This window comes from Stegodyphus dumicola, chromosome 2 (genome assembly GCF_044657685.1).
Source record: "Stegodyphus dumicola isolate Sdum_Otavi_A_Nest chromosome 2, ASM4465768v1".
NCBI classification, from domain to species: domain Eukaryota; kingdom Metazoa; phylum Arthropoda; class Arachnida; order Araneae; family Eresidae; genus Stegodyphus; species Stegodyphus dumicola.
The window spans coordinates 235,422,672-235,444,139 of NC_140769.1; the positions used below are offsets into that span (position 1 = coordinate 235,422,672).

The following is a 21,468-nucleotide window of genomic DNA, read 5'->3' on the forward strand; positions in this document are numbered from 1 at the left end:
TGCTATACCTGCAGTGTACTTATTAATTCATGACAGCCGATATACAGCTTGCTATCTGCAAGCTACACACGGCAATAGTGGGAAAAGGAAAGGCTTATTGCTTCTGGTTCCTGTTTCTTTGCTCCTTGGTGTGCCATTCCAGCGCCCATTGGAAGACGATATTGCAATGTGTGCCGTCCAGCGATAAGTACCGTGGTTCCAGTCCGAGATGATTTTCCCTGGATTCTGCAAAGCGGTTACGATGTGAGCAACTGCTGTGGGCGGCATCCTGTTTCTACGGTTCGGCGGTGATAGATCTCAAGTTGTGGTTCTTGGTCGTCAACTGCCGTGGGCGGCATCCTGTTTCCAAAGTTAAGCAACGTCAAATTCCAAACTGTGATTTCCGGTGAGCAAATGCCGTGGGCGGCATGTTGTTTTCATGAAGGCGGCATCTTCAATACAAGTGTTTTTCCAAGCTGTGATTTCTCGTGAGCAACTACAGTGAGCGGATTTTGCCAGTTTAAGTGCACTAAAGGTTTAGTTTAATTTTTCAGGTGCATTCTTGGCCAAAAAGCATAGACCTATTTATAGAGAAGTGAAATTCATATTAACCGCGTAGTTTTTGTTCTGTGATATGTTTTTCACGTATTGAATGCCAATATTCAAAGATCAGGTAAAATATTTGCTGTATCAGTAATAGTGTAATATTCTTTAAAGGAAAAACCCTTGGGGTTAATGAATAGTCAACTAAGTGTAATTTGGCAATGATAATGTTACACTCTTTAAGTTTCTGGTGTTGATTAAATTTATTTATTGTATTTTTATTTTTATATATATTGTTAATAAATTGGTTAAGCTTAAAACTTTTGTCTTCAATGCCTGCACAGTATATAACCTTAGGGAGCTTCTATTGCTATTTCTGCTAAATGTTTTTATAATTTTAAACTTTGCTTTTGCATCAGTTGGCTTGTTTAATCATATTTTGTCAAACGATTTTTGACATTTAAAAGAGAGTTCCTTTAGAATACTATGTTGTTGTAAAATTAGTACAGAAAACATCGTTATCATCAAGTACAAGGTGTTTTGAGATGGAACTGTCCCACTACCAGATTAGAACCATCATTTACTTCTAGTTAGTTATGTTGAAAAAAGTCAGCTACAGAATGTCACCAAATCATGTCTACAGCGTTAGATACTAATGTTGTATCATTTGACAGTGTGAAGGGTTGGTACCAAAAGTTCAAAAACAAGGACTGACGTTCAAAAAGCAGAGCGTTTTGGCTGTTGTACTGATGTTGATGAGGCCTGCTCGCGAGAACTTGTGAAAGAAGATCAGTAATCGACCACTCTAGAACTTTGCTAGGGAGTCAGACGTTAATGCTATGCCCATTAGTTGCGCTATGCATCGCATAAACTTGATGAACAAGTTCAATAGCTGGGTGCCGCATGAGCTGACTCAAGCAGATAAAGACAGACTTTTTTGCTCGGGCCTGCATTAATGTGCTCGAATATCAATGCAAGGACAAAATTCTGGACCGGATTGTCACTATTGATCAGAGCTGGATTTAGACTTGATAAGGCCCTAAGCTATTTGATATATGAGGCTCTTTAAAAGTATGTTATACTATTTCAGAAGTCAAACAACAAAAATCAGCATTATATTTTCAAAATTTTCACAGTAACGCTGATTTTTGTTGTTTGACTTCTGAAATAGTATTTATTCGGCGTTATTGTGTCCCTGTTATACAATATTTTACTTTTTGGGGCCCTAAGCTATACCTTGTGTAGCTTATATGTAAATCCTACACTGCTAGTGATAAAATGTTGATTTACTTCAACAACACAAGCCGAAAAGGGGGTTCATCTGTGGCCAGTCAACCCATTGGCAGTGTCGCAAAGCACAATTTGACTAACCAAAAGATCATGCTTTGTATCTGGTGGTATTTTTCACAACGAGTATCTGGAAAATGGTAAAACACTCGACAGTAAGGTGTACTACGAGAAGCTAGTCCATGTTGACGAACTATCAAGAAAAAACGTCGAATTGAATTCCGAAGCAAAAAGGTAATATTCCATCAAGATAATGCAAAACTACATGTGTTTGCCTTCACCAGCTGGATGTGAATGGAATCTTTTGCAACACTCAACATATAGCCATGACATCCACCCCTTTCGACTTCTACCTTTTTTTTACACCTGCAGCTACATCTTGCTGGTGCTATCTTCCATTCTGCACAGACGGTTGAAATGAGGTTGATCAATTTTTGGACTCGCAGCCACAATTTTCTGGGATGAAGTCTTTGAAAAACTTTCCAAATGTTGGCAAAAAATCATAAATTTGGGTGGTAATTACTACCTGCACTAAAGGTACTGCTTTCATGTTTTTTTTTTTTTTTTCTAATTTTATTAATCACGTTTTGGCGGAAAACTTTCATTACAACCAGATATTTATGAAAACATAATTAACAATAATAATATTAACACAAAGAGAAAAAATTCAGAATTATATTTATTTTCTATCTGAAATCTAAATTTTGAGAAATTTCTCTTGGTTATAATTTGCAATTCAAAAGTAGTCACTGCTAAACGTTATATTTTAAAACGGACATTAATTTAAAATAATTCTAATAAGCTGAATTAACTACTAAATAACTTATTTCAACCAAAAAGAAACACATTTTTTGAGAATTTTCCAAATTTCTCGAAAAAGTTTCGACGTGGTACAAAACGGAGAATAACCAACCATCTTTCTTTTAGTTATTAAATTTTTCTTCGATATATTCAGAAAAAAATACATATATTTGTATTGTAAAGATATATTAACTTCATTTCTTACTACAGCTTGACACTTTAATTGCATTTTGATTCTGATAAAGCTTGTAACTTTGAATAAAATTTTATAGAAACTATCTTCATCATAGATAGCAGCTGATCATCATTAAATCAGTTACTTTTATCAGACTTATAAGTTTTCAACTGAAAAAAACTGTTCACATACACTAGTGTGCAGAACTTAAGCAACTTTTCTGATTTGGGCCATAATTCCGCAAAAATTCAACTGCGAGATATGAAATTCATACTTCAAAGCAACAATAAAGTATTTAAAGGATGAGGAAAGTATACTAGCAAAGAGAGTGAATGTGATGCATGCATTACAGAGCAAACAGAAAAAAGCTTTATTGACAGAACGGCATTAGTGTAAAAAATTGTCTGCCCAAGAAGTACAACAAACCAGTGAGCCTTAGTAAGAGATATGACCTTCCATAACCACAGCGGTTGCATTGCATCCTTATGTAAATACTGAACACCAAATTATCTAACAGTTCTAGGGATAAAAGTTCCCATTCTTCAAGGAGTATCTGTTTCAGTTGTTTGGTGTTCTCTGGACGGTAAGGTGATGCTGGCAGGAGTTACCCTAAAATATCTCACATATATTCAGTGGGATTTAAATAAGAAGAATCGCTGAAGAATAGTTGATATGGAGATTTAAATAAGAATGATCATCAATCCATTCTGTGGATATCTTCACTTCTCAAATCCTGTATGACCGTGCACAACCACAGTCGGGACCAGTGGCACCCTGGAAAAGATGCACTACGAGGAGGTTAACTTCATCACATTAACAATCTTAATTTGTCAAACTAAAATGACTCTTAAGATTAAAGAGGATGTGATTTCATTGATTAGGTGTCCAGTCTGAATGTTCACCACGGTAAACAGTGCCACCGATGGGCTACTGTCAATGGTTTTCAGCACTTAGGACGGCGAATAGGCCACCTTTATGAAATCGTCTAGCTACAATAAACTGGAACACCTGTCATCTGGTTGCCATGTGCAATTGCTGAGCAATGTTGCCTGCTCTCTGGTTTCGATCAGTTTTCGCCTGAAGGGCAATATATCAATCGTTGTTTACCTAAACTGACCATCAACAACCTATCTTATAGCTGTACCTGTCATTTGGAAGGCTTTCCAAGCTTATGAAACAACACTTTTATGAATTCTAAACTCTTGGGGATACACACCAAACTGCACCCCTCCTGAAGCTTTCCAATTATTCTACCATAGGTAAAGGGGTCTAGATGTTTTCTTGTAGCCATACTTCATGCACAATCTGACTTGCAGAATAATGCCTGGAAAGGTACCTTTCTTTTTAAGCTGAATTGTACTACACATGCTGATTCCTCACATTTTGTGTGTCTTGATGTCATGGTGCTGATTATCCTCCTCCACGTGCGTCTTTTCCAGGGTGCCACTGGTCCCGACTGTGGTTATGCACGGTAATACAGGATTTGAGAAGTGAAGATATCCACAGAATGGATTGATGATCATTCTTATTTAAATCTCCATATCAACTATTCTTCAACAATTCTTCTTATTTAAATCCCACTGAATATATGTGGGATATTTTAGGGTAACTCCTGCCAGCATCACCGAGAATCACCTTTCTACCGAGTTGGCCTTTCATTGTACTAATCACAAAAGGCTTTTTTCAACAATTTCACAGTAGTATCTTGAAAAATGAATTTAGTGCTTAAGTTCTGCACACTAGTATATAAATGCACTCCCAAACAAAGTGATTATTCTTATTTCAAAAAATACATAAGGTACTTTTCTTTTGACAGTACATGTAAAAGTTAATGAAATCTGTTTCTTCAGTAAATAAGTTAGCTTCACTTGTAAATTTTCTAGAGCATTGTTCATGTTTGTGTTCATGGCATGATTATGAAAATAATAAAAAACTGGACTACAAATCATTAAAATAAATACATCTTTCGAATTCTTGTAGCAATGATATTTCTTTTTGCACACTTTTGAGATTTTTCATTTGAAATAGCGACCATGATTTAAGTTATAGAGAAACATACGGAATTTCTTTTATCTGTCTTGTGTTTCTCATAATAATAGTGATCTAAGAAGGTTTAATACAATCATACATGGTAATGATTCCTTTCCTGCCACTCTTTATTTAGAATATACAAATGTCCAGCTAAGTCAACAAAAATGCTAAATCTGTCATCCATGTATGACTGTATACTTCATCGTTGATTTCATTTATTCATTTCTGTGTAATGAAAATTTTGATTTCAATTAATATTAAAAAACTGTTTTAAGACAACTCTTTGATATAACTACTTCACTTCGTTCTGCAACATAATTTCTCTGTATACTCACTCACTTTCACTTTCTTCAAGCAATACAACACAATCTTGCCCACAAGCGACTGAGTGGTAAAGTAGCTGAACACTGGCAGTTTGATCCGAGGTTAGAATCCCAACGTATGGGTTGGCTGTATAGACATTTTCATGGATTTTCTCATGTGTAATAACTGATACAAGCCAGTTTTTGGACGAATATGAGACTAAATTTTTTACTAAACTTCTTTTTAACTTGATAATGAATGCAACAAAAATAATACACATAACAAAAACATATTTTGTTATAAGCTTCCATATTTATTTCATATAAAAGTTCTAATACAAATAGAAATTGTTGCTCAGTATGTACTCATTCAACATCAAAGAAGTATTTCAAAAACATTTAAGATAGACAGATTATAAAATGTTATCTTTTGTACTTCAAGTGTGGCTGTTTTGCATTGAAAAGCGTCATAATTTCACCAACAATTCTCAAACCTTATTCAATATAATTTGCATAGCAGAATATCAGACATAAAGTCTCAACAAAGAATTGTCAATAGCAAATATATTTCTTGACTAAATCTCATTAAGGGACAAGCAAATAATAACTTGAATTATTTCTTTAAAGGCAGAGAATTTTTTACTACACAGACACAGGCATGAATAAACATTTCAGCAGGAGAAGGAAATTTTCTTCTACTGTGTTTTAAAAAATATCCCACTAATTTTTATGCATTTGTAACTAAAGATATAAAAAGAACATTAAAGTTGAAGTGATAATTAACAGCTTAAATTCCTTCAGTTCCAAATAAAACACATTTTTGAAATTGATTAAAAGCCTAAAAACTAGAAATCACACAAACTGTTCAAAAAGGAAAAGTCAACTAATAATACAGAATATACAAAAGGGGACCTTTTACAGAATATACAGACAAGAAAAGTATACAACATGATTTTTTCTAGTATTAGAATATAAATACAAATTATACTCTGACTGAAAACTGAAAATATACTATTAAATGAATGGAAGTTATATTTTTTAAATAATTCAATCCTGGGGAGGGAGGAAGTATGCAACAGAACAAGATTAGATTATCATTCCTCACCTATCCATTTTAAAACTTCATTTAACTCTACTATTCACTTATTTATTTTTTTTTTTTCTGTCCTTAAAGAGATCAGTACATACACATGTAATTTAAAAAAATAAATATACCTTAAAATTACAAAATTAACTAGACAAGAAAGATGAGACTTACATTTCAGTAAAATTTATTTTCAAAAATGGCTAGATTTCATGTATAAACTATAACACAGCATTTAGTCGAAGCTATATATATCACATGCTGCAAAGTAAAAATCATGCCACAGTGAAGCAACTGAAATAAAAAGTAATGAAGCATAGACCAATAAGAAAAATCACAATAAAAAGCTTCACCAATTTCCTGGGGGGGGAGGAGGAGGAACTTCATGAAGGGAAAAAATTGCGAGTTTAAAATTATTCGTTGCTTGCTCTATACTTTTAGAATTTTTCTCTATTCTAATCTAATGAATTTTTTCTCCAAATAAAAGGAATTTCATATTTACTATAAATCTGAATTGTGTATCTTTCTATATTTATGTTTCCATTGCGAAATATTATTTAACCTAAACAGTCAAAACACAGAAGTTCCAAACTTCCATTTGAAAATTATATTTTATAAAAAATTTGGGAATAATTTAAAAAAATGCATGAAATAAAAATATAAGAAACATTTTATTCAGTTTTAATACTTGTACCTTGCTTGTTATAACAAAATAACTTTGATATGTATCAAATATACTAGAAAAACGACTGCTTTAGCTGCATTCTAATAATCCTTGAAGTAAACAAATAAGAAATCTCTACAGCTAGATAGCATCATATGTTAAAATCTGTCATAAAAAAAGTTACTGTTTATTATCAAACGTGTAGTAAGAAAGAAAAACAGTATAAGTGGCACATTTTGAGAAATGTTGGCTACTTGTATGTAGATTAAACTTATACACTTATATTAAAGGCGAAGTTCCTTATCAGATGCCAAAGGCTCGAAGTATGAATTCACTTGCTTCTCTGTAACATCTTCTAGAGTAGCAGGGTTCCATTTAGGGCTGTTATCTTTATCAATTAGAACTGTATGGGGAAAAGTCTATCAGATATCATAACTTTCTTTGATTACATTCAAATTTCAAGTGAATATAAACAAGAAGAAGATTTTAAACTAGTTATTGAACAAATAAACAATAAAATATACAGTCTAATAAGAGGTGATATTAAATAAAAAATAAATGTGCATTTGAAAATAAAAATAATAAAATCAAAGGTGTTATAAACATTTGACATCCTTAAAAATTCAGTTAAAAATGGCTACATAAATGGAAAATTCATATTCCATATTATTTAGCTACAGAACTATTACATTTACTCTTTTTTTAACATCACTAATGGTTAAGACATTTTATAATAAAAAAAAAAATAACAAAATACTAAGCTTACAGAAAGAAGATTAATATAATTATATCATTAATATTTAAATAAACTGTTACTGACAGACACAGGAAGTACTTAAATTTCATTCTTGTGTGAACTAAAGTTGTTTTATGAGAATAGCTAAATTGTTATTTTCTTAACACAATACTTATCAAATATGCACAGCAAATTACCAAATAAATCTACATTCAATCAGGAATATACATAAATCTGAATTTATTCAGAACATTTCATAAAATCCATAAAAATAATCTTACCAGCTCTTACACCCTCATGAAAATCATTGTTCTGCATGAACCTCTGACATAATCTATACTCCATTTTCAAACAATCCTGCAATGTTAAATTTGCTCCTCTTTTCAGTTGCTGGAAGGCCACTTTCAAAGAAGTTGGTGACTTTAAAAGATGAAAATATGACTATAGTTTTAAAAAGTTAAAGGTAGAACAATGAATTATAATTTATGCATAGATATACAGCTAAAAAATTGTAGTTTCATATAGAAGAAAAGCAAAAATAAACTACAAAAAATATGACACCGATACATTCTAAAACAGCTGCACAAAGGCTATAGTAGTTAGCGTCACTGACTGCTGTGCCGAAGGGGGCGGGTTCGAATCCCGGAGAAGGCATGGATGCTTGTAAATGTACAGTGTCGGTGCGGGATGGCAGCACTCTAAATATGCAGTGAGTCAAAAGTCCTCTAATGTGGTTTGGTTGAAGGGGAGAGGGGTGGGAGATGCTTGGACCCCCCGCCAGCTGTTCTCTGTCAAAATTAGGAGCAGAACTGAGCTAAATTGCACTGTCACCTGTATGGTGCTCGAGGCTGTTGCGAATGCCAGGCATAAACTTGCCCTCCTTACCACGAGGAATTTTGTGGGCTTCGGCTGACTATAAGTCAGACAAGTGAGCATTAGCAACAACAACTTTCCAAAATAAAATATTTTTGGAATATTATTCATAGCCAGAAATGTTCAGAGATATGGGCTCTAACATTCAGTGAACAAACAGAATGTTGAATAAAAGGGCTATTAAGGATCTATTTTCTTATATATTACGTCTAATATTTTATCTTTTAATGATGCATCTAAGAAATTTAGCAATAATTATAAAAGCACTAAATGCTAGAAAGACACATCTTTGAGAGTTTTAGCTTGTTTATATGTCTGCATGTTTATACACAAACGAAAAATTGCATTTCCGTAAATGCAGAATATGACATTAATATTCCTTTAACTAGAATTGCTTTACAGTATTATTAATGGACAGAAATCATGTAAAGTCTGCAAGTCCTTACATTCAGTGATCTAAAAATTGTATGTATAGCAATATAATATAGATCCCACGAATGAAGATGAAATAAATATATCTATTTATCTGTCCATTCTTTATCACATCCCTCTTTCTCCTTCATCCATAAACTGCCTGCAATACTTCAATCACACTTTCTCTACTCTTACCCATTTACTTTCTCCTATCAAGTGGTTCTAATTTCATCAGTTCTCCTTTGGCTAAGTGCAGGAGTATAGCTAATGCAACACTATTCCCAGCACAGCGTATGTCTAGAACTTTCCATGAATACAAATATGGTGATTGTAATTTCATTTCTAAAATCCCCCAAACCACCTTGGAGTAAAAATATGACATCATAATTAACAATTTCATTACTGATGCAATGAGTATAAAGCCTCTTAATTTATAAAAGGTTAATTTATATTTTAACACATCCTTTACAATGTGACTTACTTTTCAGTTTCTGAACACTTAAAATAATTGCTAAATGTAGTAGCTTTTTGAATGGAACAGGGCAAGGGCGGGATTTAAATTCGGGGAAATGCTACATTAATATTTTTCTGTACTACTAAAGTAAAAGAACTGAAGAACTGAAAGTTCAATATAATCTTTGTTTAAAAACTAAAGAATGACACAAAACTCGAATTTGCAGTTAAGATTGATGGCGAGTTTCTGAAAGTGTTCCCGAAGACAGAAAGCGATCATAGGTCAGTTACTAGATATTTAGATGATGAGATACACATGAGGAGCTTGTAGCTCTTGGCTATAAGGTGCATAAAGTCTCACAAATGCATAGATTCAGAACTACGGCTCCTATGCCACTTTTTCAAGTTCAGTTGGAGAACGTACCAGGGGTGGAGATAATTTAACTTACTTTATGTGTTTTTATGTTTCTGTTACTCCATATAATACTATCGGAAGTTTGTGCAGTGTCATAACTGCCAACACTTCCCTCACTCGTCAGAAAATTGTAAACTAAAGCCCCATTAAGTCAAGCACATGGGGACACATAAAACTGAAAACTGTAAGACTAAACAAATTGACAAATGTTATGTGCTGTGACCTGGAGTCCCTCTCCAGAGATAACTCAATATGGAAAGCGATCAAAAGGTATAAAAAAATGCCACAACAACATTCTGCCCCTTAAAGGCTCTCGATCAATTCCACATATACTGAGAAAGCAGAACTTTTAGCACAGCATCTAGAATCTCAGTTTCGCACTAACAACATTCATGACCCCATTACAGAACAATTAATTACTGACTTTTACAACAACTATATGCCAAGCCCACACACTCACAACATGATCCTAGTCATGCCATTGGAGGTGTGCTCCTACATTAAAAAGCTGAAGAATTCTGAAACCCAAAAAGTCTGCAAGCTCACCAGAGTCATACCGCCTGATAAGTCTGCTATGCTCACTTAGTAAAATTATGGAGGCTGTACTTCTAACCAGGATTAATCAACATCTGGAACAGAATAGCATAATCATTCCTCACCAATCTGGATTCTGAAGCAGACATTCTACGGTCAACCAGCTATACTGTGTTGTGGAACTTATCAGTGAAGGGCTACAGAAAAAGAAAGTTTCAGGAGAACTGTTTCTTAGATATAGCAAAGGCCTTTGACCGTGTATGGCTAGACGCACTCATCTACAAACTACACAACCGGGCTTCCCAGGTTACATTACAAACACAGTTAAATCCTACCTAACCGGTAGACACTTTGTCATTTGCATCTCAAATACACTCTCAAAATGCAGGGAAATCCTTGTTGGGGTCCCTCAGGGAAGTCTGCTGGGACCTACCTTATTCAATATCTATGCGAACGACATTCCCACCATACAGAACACTCGCAATGTATGCTGACGACACTGGGATCCTCTCACAGAGTGCATTTGTTAGCCCAGCAATACAACAACTACAAGACTACATAAACACACTCGAGACTTGGCTGACAAAATGGAAAATCAAAGTTAATGTGGACAAGACTCAAGGAATTCTGTTTGCCAAGAAGAATAAATTCAACCAAAACCCTGCAACTCTATGGAGAAGTCATCCCATAGGCCAAGCAAGTCCTTTATCTTGGGGTGATCCTCAGTAAAACTCTATCGTGGTACCCACACATAACATCTATCCTTGGTAAGTTTTGAGTTAGTAAACCCCTTAATTTCTCGAAACAGTGTTCTTTCAATAGACAACAAGTTGCTTATTTATAAAATTGTATTGCATCCCATACTATGCTATGCTTGCTCGGTCTGAGCATATTCATGCAAATCTTATAGAAAAAAATGGCAAAAGGCACAAAATTGTGTCCTAAGACAGATTACCAATTCGCCCTGGTACATTCAAAATCAAAAGTTACATGAAGAATTGGGTATAGAACAACTTAAGTATTTTTACTGCCGGCTCGCCTGGAACTTTTATGTCAGTCTTGTTAATATCAACAACCCAGTTATAAGGATTTAGGATTATGATTTTAATGACCCAAATAATAGCAAATGGGATATGGCCATACTTAGTACCCATATTGTATAACTTATTTAATCTGCTTTGTACTTCTTAACACTGCGTTGTAAATTTAAGGTTTAATTATTACTAGTGCACCAGGAGACTCACACTACTTAGCCTATTACTTATATGTATGTTACATATGTTTTTCTTGTATCAGGATATAGCCAGCTCATTCCTCCTTTCTTGGCTTCAGCACTTCAGGTCTAATAAAACTTGATGCACACTTTAGTCTTTTTTAGAAATTTATCTCTTTATCTTATATCTTTTCTTATAACTTTATAAGAAACATGATATAATTATAAAAAAAATTCTGTAAATACAGCCAAAAGTCGTTAATTCGGACACCCATAATCCGAAATGATCTATAATCCGTACCTCAAAGCTACAAACTTTCTGCACATGCGTTGCATTGATGCATGTGCGTAACACCTTTAGGGCTGCGAATATGCGTGTGCGCATGCGCATAAATACGTTTACGAATGCGTGTTTAATGTATAACAGATGGTATAAGCTAAACTAAAATGACCTAATTCAGTTAATGTTGCAGATTGCGTTGTTCCTTAATCTTCGAATTGGATCCGGCTTATTATTTTTTGCAGACTGTTAGAGCAATTTTATAAAAGTAAGCTTGAACTTTTGATTATGTCAAACAGAATTTCTGATATACATTTACTAATATGTAAAGGATCTACAAAGCGAAAATATGTTTTGAAGTCCATTAAACAAAAAGTGGAATTGCTGCAAAAAATGGATAAAGGCATATCCTTTGTTTATCTAACCATTCCGAAATCTGTTTATCAATTTCACGCTGCAATGCGGGGGGGGGGGGGAACACTGTGGCGCACAATGGATTGGAAGTTGATCTGTCAGCACTATCCTTATCTTTAGGGCAGATGTTTTTATTTTATCTGGCTTATAACTCCTTACTAAATGTAGTATTTCATCTCTATGTACTTCGTCTTGTCATTATAATTCGCTTCCGATAGTGAAAAAAGTGACACAGAGGTTATTGAAAATGAAAAAATTTCGATTGACAAATTAGTCGGTATTCTCGAAACAGCAATTATAGGACTTAAACAGCGAAACTTTGTAACTAAACAAGAAATGATGTCTGTTTATAGAATTAAAGAGAAAGTATTATCACATAAAATGAAGCAACTCAAACAACTTACATCGAAAGAAATGTTTAATAAAGTAAACGAATAAATATTAAGCTTTTTTTTTTTTTGTAAATTTTGATACCCTTAGATCATAACTGTTCTTTATTTCATAAATTATGGTTTCATATTTTTAATTTTATAATTTCTGCATGCCATCTTACCAGATTTAAACTGATGATCTATAATCCGGAATTGCCGAAGTCCCGATGAGTCCGGATTAACGACTTTTGACTGTATATACTATTTACTCATGACAGTATTCGAAATAACATATCTGTTCTACAAGTGGTAGGGTCTTTGACCCAGGCATCCTTGTGCTACACCGTTTCCCCAATGTGTCGTTTATCTTCTTTAATAATGAATATTTCAGTTAAAAAATTTATGTCTTTTTTTTCCCCCTTTCCTTACTTTTTTTTTTTTTTTTTTTTTTTGTGTGTGTGTGCTTTTGCATAAGAGAAATAAATGACTATCCATTTCATAGTTATGCACTGCTTGGAATAAAAGAAATGTTTCTATCTACTGAAATAATATTTGGCAAATTAACTGCTAATTTCATCAATGCAATGAAAGTAGTTGTTTTACAATGCAATAAAAGGATTCATGCCCCTGAATTTGCTAAGAGGTCTTTAAAGATATTTTTGTTCACAAATTCGGAACATTTTACACAAGCCTCTTTAAAAATACATTTACACTTTTTTTTAATAGATTAACCTTTTCAGAATTTCTAATAATACACCCTCTACGTCAATAAAAAATTAACCTCTTGATGGTGATCAAAAAGCTCATGTTCCATATAAAACATAATTCTTCATCTTTATATGTCAACTGCAAAACCAACAGACTGAAAGCTACTAGCCGAATATGCTATAAAAGTTTATGTGCCATCCTCATTTGACATAATGAAAATCCCGACAGCTATGCATGGAGCATGTCATGTTCACAGAGTAATCAAGAAAAGTTCATTCTTGCCAGAACATTTTATGGCAAAGTTGTTCAGTTCACAAGTTATTCAGAGGAACTGTTATTTTGCTCACTCTGAAAACATTTTGTTGATGATGCTGGAAGAACAAGCACTTATATAAGAACTTCAACTGAAAGAGCACTGAAAGAAAGAAAACCTGACTGAAAGGGGGGAAATATAAAAATTTCTGCTTCCCAAATTGAAATTTCAAAGCAGAGGCATATTTTGAGATGATTTACTGGGATAACCCCTTGGAACCACTGGCTGGAAATAAAAATGTTTTATTCCATACAACGTTGTTGCTCCTCGCTTTGAAATCATTGAGCTTGTTAATAAAAAATCTGTTAAAGTTTTACAAAATATTACCTACATATTAAAACAAATTCAAAATTTGGGTTTCCAGGTGCTCATGTTCGGGGAAAGGACAACATTATTAAAAATTTGAAGGCTCTACGTACCATTGTTTTTTCACAATGCAAGAAACATACATGCATCATGCAGATGCTTCATTTTTGAATTTCCTTAAATATGATACAGGGCAATAATATCTGTTGGTAACAATCTGAAAAGTCATACAACACATTTAAGTGTTTTGATGCAAAATCCTGTTTCGAGACAGTATTGCATTTGGAACTTACATCCCCTTTGGACTAATAATGATAAAATTAAATTAATTGAAAAAAGAATACAGATATGCTGTTACCAGTTTCCTCATTGTTTCATGTTGTTTCCGAGACCATTCAGATCCCTCTTTTTTCAGTGCTTCCATCACACTTTCTACACTTTCAGCTTCAAATACAGTATTCATTTTTCCCATGACAGGCTTTAAGGCAAATTCTTTTTTGTAATCAATTTCACACTAAAGAAAAATTTGCAAAGTAATCACAAAATACCATAACAGCATGTATGGCATGCATGAATGAAATTTCCATAATAAAGATCATAAAAGCATGTAATTTACATCAAATATAAAACCTACAATTGCGGCAGACATTACCTGTTGCTGGAATTTGAGCAAAATTCTGTCAATATCAGAAAGACTGGGATTTTCTAGTCGCAAGAGATCTCTTTCCAAGTCTTTTAACTATAAAAGAGTAAGTTTGGAGGTGATATATATTATATAAAATAATAATAAATGATAATTTCATTTATTTCATTTACACTTTTAATTGCAATTTATTTTAACTTAGTGTTAAAGTTGTTCACTGGAGCCACAGTATTACATCGGCTTTAAAGCAAAAGCATGAAGAATATTCTTTTTACCTTATATCTATATAAAAGATGTAATTAGTGTTTATCTTATCCCTCTAAAATTAATATGTATAAAAATAATTTATAAAAGGTTAATAATTAAACATATTTTCAATTTTTAGCTATATATTTTTATTAATGAAATAGCACTTGCTTGAAGAAGTACATTCATAACTCTGAAAATACATATCAACTTTAATTTATATTATATGCTTTATTAATAAAAAGGTACTTGTTTGTAGAAATAAATACCGTATTTGAAGGCATATAAGACACACCCTTATTTAGAAGGCCACAGACAAGGTTAAAAAAGTTTCAATAGTCCGCGTGACAGTGCGGTACCACAATAACTTAAAATGTGGTTTCTTTTAGTTCTCACGTTTCGTAACAGCCAAATAAACAATCATTGAATGCAATTACCAAACATATTTTTATTAAGGAAAATTAACAAACGGCAAGCTATTTTGAACATGATATGTAAATTTCAATAATGAATAAATGAATGAACGGCAAGCAATCAAACATAATACAAAATAAAGCAGAAACAACAAAAAACACTGATTCAAGGAAAAAGTTGCCTATCATGAAATTAAACTTTAATCACTTTCAAAACCATAAAAATCCTTTTCAATATCATCATCATCGAAAACGAGATATCGTCATCACTACTGTTTCCGTCATTGCTAGTATCACTTTCTTTGAATAATGTGTCGTCTTCTGTTCCATCAAGAGCATTACTGATTCCGCACTTCTTAAAGAACTTAACAATTACTTCAGCCTTTACGTCCTCCCAAGATCTTTTTACCCACTCGCACACTTGTGAAATAGAGGGCTGCTTCATTCTACCTGAGGGTGCGAGGGTGTGATGTGGCTCTCCTATCGACTTGTTCCATCATTCTCGCACTTTTTCCTTAAATGGCTTATTCACCGATACATCTAAAGGCTGCAATTGACTAGTCAGTCCACCAGGAATGACAGCTATCTGGGTTTTTAATTCTCTTGCTTTATTCTTTATGGTTTCAGTTCTATGGGCGCTAAAATGATCCAAAACCAAAAGAGAAGGTTTTCTTAAGAGTCCACCAGGTCGCCTCCCCCATACGTTCTGTAATCACAGTTTCATTCCAGCTTCTTCCATCCAGCCTTTCGGATGAACATGAACAATTACACTCATTGAAAGTTTTTCTTTTGAATATGAAAAACGGCGGTAGTTTTGTGCCATCAGCACAAGATGTTAGAACTACCGTACATTGGGTTTTTTTCATGACCTGTGGTTTTTATGGTTATTGATTTAGACCCTTTAATACTCACAGTCTTGCTGGATGGTACATCAAATGTAAGTAGAATTTCATCCATATTTCCTATTTGACCGAGCTCAAAAGAAGTTTTCTTGCATGCATTTATAACAAACCTATGAAATGCTAGTATTTTTTCTTCATAATCTGCTGGGATTTTCTGTGCAATAGTTGTTTTTGTGCACATTGATAAGCCTTGCCTTATCATGAACCTGTAGCACCAGCCCTCAGACCCTAAAAAGTTCTGATTCCCATGTTTTTCTGCAAATCTTTTGGCCTCATTGATTACCTTTATAGTTGAAACACTTATCCCAGATTTCCTCTTATCTATCACCCACATTTTTACAGCATTTTGATTTTTACAGCATTTTTACAGCCAAGATGGTTAAGACAGCCAAGATTTTTACAGCCAAGATGGGCATCGAAGGTTATGTTTTTGTTTTTTAGCAGTCTTCAGTTGATCTTCCTGCAGTCGCCAAGTACGTATAATTTTTTTCAGTAGGTGGTGGACCGAAATGCCTTGCTGCTGCTCTGTTTGTTTGCTAGTTTTAAGCACCTATACCGAAGCGTTTATACAGAGTAGCACCGATACCGACACGTGTGTCGGCTGAGTCAAAGAAATACTATGTAAAGAAGAAATGGCTCCATAGACGTAATGCGACTCTCGAACCTGTTCGAACTTCTACATCAGCTTCGAGCTTTGGTACTTTTTGGCGACAGTTATTTCACGCATGTGCAAAATAATTATAGCAGATGTAGAAAAAGTTATGTGTGTCTAGACCTTTATCCGGGCTAAAAATAACATTCAGTATTGAAAGTTATCCTGTGTCCTTCACATATAAGACGCAGGTAACTTTTTGAGACCAAATTTAGGAAAAAAAGTGCGTCTTATATGCCGTCAAATACGGTACATATTCTAAAAAAGCTTCTTATGACCTTTAACAAGCAATGATGAAAGGATGCATTTACCAAGATGAATCTGAGTCTACTTACATAATTCAATATTGAATACTTTGATCTACTGGCATGACAATAATTTCCAATTTGTATTTTATTTGCACTTATTCTTTACTAGAAAGCAGTTTACATTTTTATTCCAGTAAATTCTGTAATTAATGCTATAATTTAAGCAAGGGTAGGAGTTTAAAAAAGCAAAATAAATAAGAGCTCTAGATTGCTGCAAATCTAGATGAAATAAGCCCAACTATATTAACAGTTAAATTAGCAAAACTGATAAACATGAGAAACAAACTAATTTGCAAAACTAAAGGCTACATATTTGATCTGAGTTCCCAAATTATGTTCATCCTCTAGCAAATTTAAAAAGGGAAAAAAAAATTCTATTTGACAAAGTAACCTTATGCCAAACAACTGAATAATGGGTTGCACATTATGTATTTTTCAACTGCAGATACATGGGATCTATTCAAATCTTGAAATTAGTTCTACAAATTCATGCAACTTATGCTAATTCCTATTGCTTCCATATCTCCAACATTTGCCCTTTGGTGTGTTATTTTAGCTAATATGAGTAGTAAATATATATATTTTTTAAATCAAACTTACGCATTCTAAAGTAAAAAAAAAAGTACAATATTTGACATACTCAGATGAAGAGTTTTAAAGTGATGCAACATTTTTAAACTCCTCGAAAAATACATAAAATACATACTTCAAAAATACTCGTAAATTTTTCAAAAACAATTAAAATATGCCAAATAATCATACAAAATTAATAATACGAGAAATATTTCCAATCTAAATAAAATTCTTCATGCAAAATAATTCACTATTAAATGTACAATGAATTTGGTACTTTGAGACTAATCCAAATAAAATAGTCATATTAAATAATGCAATTTAGAAGTCCATGAACTCTCATTACAAGTATAATTTACTCCAATATTAAATACAATATCACAACTGCCAACTTTGAAATATAAAAACTCGGAATGTCCAGAGGATTTTTGTGTTGTCTGGCAAATGCCATTTCAAAAGAACTCCAGAATGACTTAAATTCTCTTTATAATGCATGATTCAGATTACTGAATTATTTATCCTGTCCGTTAGGGAAGTGAAAGAAAATAATGTATTTATTGTATAATACAATATCTCTCATTATTTATGACCTCTTGTCAGCATGATGGCAATCTATAAATACCATTTTTGAAAAATGTCTTGTCCTTGGAGGTGAAAAACTTGAGTAGTTGCTTGGCTGACATTAGTTTCAGTTTTGAATTTTTTTCCCCTTCAAAAAATTTTGAAAAGAGAGAAACAAGTGATAATCAAAGGATGCTAGGTCTGGAAATTATAATGGATGCAACAGAATTTCCCAACCTAGCTCTTTCTCATACATCGCCAAAGTAGCATGTGGCCTGGCATTAACAAGATGGAGTATGATATGCTTCCTACTGAGTATCACCAACCTCTTTTCTTTGTTTTACTGTCAGTAAACGAAGAACCTCCATTTCTCACCAGAGGACTTCGAGAACAATCTACAAGTTACGGAAGTTCAACCAGCCCTTTTCTGCAAGAATGTCCATGCTTACGCAACAATGCTTGAAGACAACAATGATAACACTAATGGCTTTAGGATTTAAACAGACGGCTCCCAGGTAAATAGAATGATGGGCTGTAGCTACACCATCAAACGAAATGGAAGCACCTTAAGGTCTTGGAAAGGCTTTCTGGGCGCAGGCAACTCAGTCTTTCAGGCAGAAGCTGAAGCCATATGCCAAGCAACCCTAGCAGCGAGTGAATTTAGCTACTCCACTGCACATATACACACTGACAGCCTGTCAGCAATTTATGCAATTCGGAATCATTTTCACAGGTTGCCCATCACAGGGCATATTCAGCAAACCCTGTGACAGTGCGAAGGACGCATCCTCATCTTCTGGATTAAAGCACAAGCTGGACACCAGGGAAATGAGGAGGCAGACTTACTAGCCAAAGAAGACGCGAGCAATCTCGATGCAGATCAACTGGCAATAAAGTTACCAAAATCCTATGTAAATAAGGCTGTTTTAAATGCCACACTCAAGCAATGGCAGGAAGAGTGGAATTCTATTCTGCACGGAAGAAGGACCTATTAATTCACTCACAAAGTCAGTCTTTACAAACAGATATCTCAGCCACACATCACCAGATTTATAACGGGTCATGGTCCATTTCCAGAATATTTTCTAGAATGAGGAATAACAAACACCAACATCTGTGTGTGTGTGGCCAGCCAGGTAGCCTGAATCACTATGTCACCTCCTGCCCACTAACACGAGAGTGGCAGATGCCGTTTAACAACACAGATCCAGCATATAAAAGATTCTTTATTTGCCAATCAGTAGTACTTAAAAAACTCAAAAGTATTATGTACAGACTGCAGCCATTAGACCAGGACATGTGTGAGTCGGCTTAACCATAACTCTGTCCTTTCCACACAACCAGCCTATATATCCAATGTACCTATGGCAATGTGCTTATGTCCAATGGACTTATATCAAGCTCTGAAAGTTATCCGTACCAAGTGTTTCAATTATATTCATGTATGTATAGCCATGTAGGATAACGTGATAATGTACCTTCATTAATTGTCATTCATTATTTCATTAATCACCAGTGCATCATCAACAATTGTTGCATACCATTACTCAAGTTATTAACTACCTAGATCAATGCACTCATGTATCCAATGCACTTACATCATTCATTTAAGTGTACCCTCTCTGTATATGTATGTAAAGCCATGTAGAATAACACAGGATTATGTGCTATCACTAATCATTATATATCGTTTTACTGTACAAGCACCATTTTCAGTGTATCATTTATAGTAATGTATCAGTGTTTAAGCGTAGTATTATTTATACTAATGTCTGTATTGCTATGTAGGATAACACACGATTATGTATAATCATTAATTATCACTTTTTGCATTAATACACAATTCAGTGTATCATTTTTTTTAATGTATAGGTGTTAAAGGTATACATAGCCATGTAGGACAATTTATGTTCATGTATTTTTATGAATCGTCATCTTTCATATTCATCTACAAGTATCATCTTCAGTGTATCGTTTCTAGTATTAATTTGCACCATTTACATTATCAATGTATCATTTCTTTTACTGTATACGTGTTTATTGTTCGCCTATCTCATTAACCATTTAGGCCAATATACATATGTATCCAATGTACCTATACCAGCCAATGTACCTATGTAGGAATTTTTATTAATTGTATGCTGAAGCATATATGCATACGTCTTTGTTTGGCCATGCCAAAACCTCATATTCTCCATTAAAAAATTCCAGATGCAGCAGCCTCGGGTACCGGACGACACCCGATTTGTCATATAAAGCCGTCCGGGCCCTGCATTCACCTGTCAGTAAACGAGTTTAACTCATTTGTTGACAGCATCTCTCCAAATTGAGCTTTTCATTAGGTTTCAAAAGCTCATAATATATTAGTCGTTGGACATTCCATTAGATGCATAGTATTTTCTTATTTAGGCTCAAGCTTAGTTTAGATATAGAGAAAGAAAACTGTATGCACTCACAATATGCCTTTCCTAACGATGTTTTCGTAGGTAATCCACGTTTCTTCACACTTATCATCTGGTCAAAGAAGGATTCGTTTTTGTTCCAAATATGCATAAATTTGCATAATTATGACTAAATCACGAAAATCTTTCTCACTTAACTTATCAACCAGCCATCTAGAGTATGTATAGAGCAATTCTACTTAATAAATAGAAATGGTCTGAAATGGTTGAACTGAGTTAAACTTTTCTGTAATCTCCAATGTTGTCAAAAAAAAAAAAAAAAAAAAAAAAAAAAAGATCCTGCTCTATTATGGTCTTGACAATATTGTCATTAATGACAGATAGGGGCCCAGAGTTTAGCTTATCATTAAGGTCGAAATCACTTGCTTCAAATTTTTCGAATTCTTTTCTGAATATTCTATCTGAAACTACATCTCCACCAAAAACTTTCATTAAATTTTGATATGCTTCTATGGTATTTTTTTTTTTTTTTTTGTTTGCTAGAATTCACACAAAATACAGCACTGTAAATGAACTTTATTCATAACCATGTTTAATGATTGCATCTCATGTAATAATGACATGAGACACTATTGTTTCAGTTAATTTACAAGAACACATGTGTATAGCTGCAGTAATAAAGAGAGACAGCCATATATGTCTCAAATAAACTTATGCATGGATTAAAACACTCCATGTTGAAAGTGATTAAACACTCTGTGCATGGATGTTGAAACTTAAAATAACATTATCGGACAGAGCTTTAATGGTTCTATGTAAAATATGTTAATATTTAACTAAAGATATTAATTATTCTAAAATTTATATTCTTT

The 21,468-nt window shown here is 33.7% G+C and overlaps 1 protein-coding gene across 1 annotated transcript in view; it reads right to left on the reverse strand.

The window, feature by feature from the left end:
• Nucleotides 1–5,409: 5,409 nt before the first annotated feature.
• Nucleotides 5,410–21,468, reverse strand: part of Hibch (3-hydroxyisobutyryl-CoA hydrolase) — a 49,281-nt gene continuing 33,222 nt past the window's right edge. The window contains exons 9-12 of the mRNA XM_085811906.1: nucleotides 14,549–14,635; nucleotides 14,255–14,410; nucleotides 7,884–8,022; nucleotides 5,410–7,269 (exon numbers count right to left, since the gene is read on the reverse strand). Coding sequence (XP_085668032.1) covers nucleotides 7,151–7,269; nucleotides 7,884–8,022; nucleotides 14,255–14,410; nucleotides 14,549–14,635 — 501 coding nt within the window. The 3' untranslated portion in view covers nucleotides 5,410–7,150. The remainder of the gene's footprint in view (nucleotides 7,270–7,883; nucleotides 8,023–14,254; nucleotides 14,411–14,548; nucleotides 14,636–21,468) is intronic.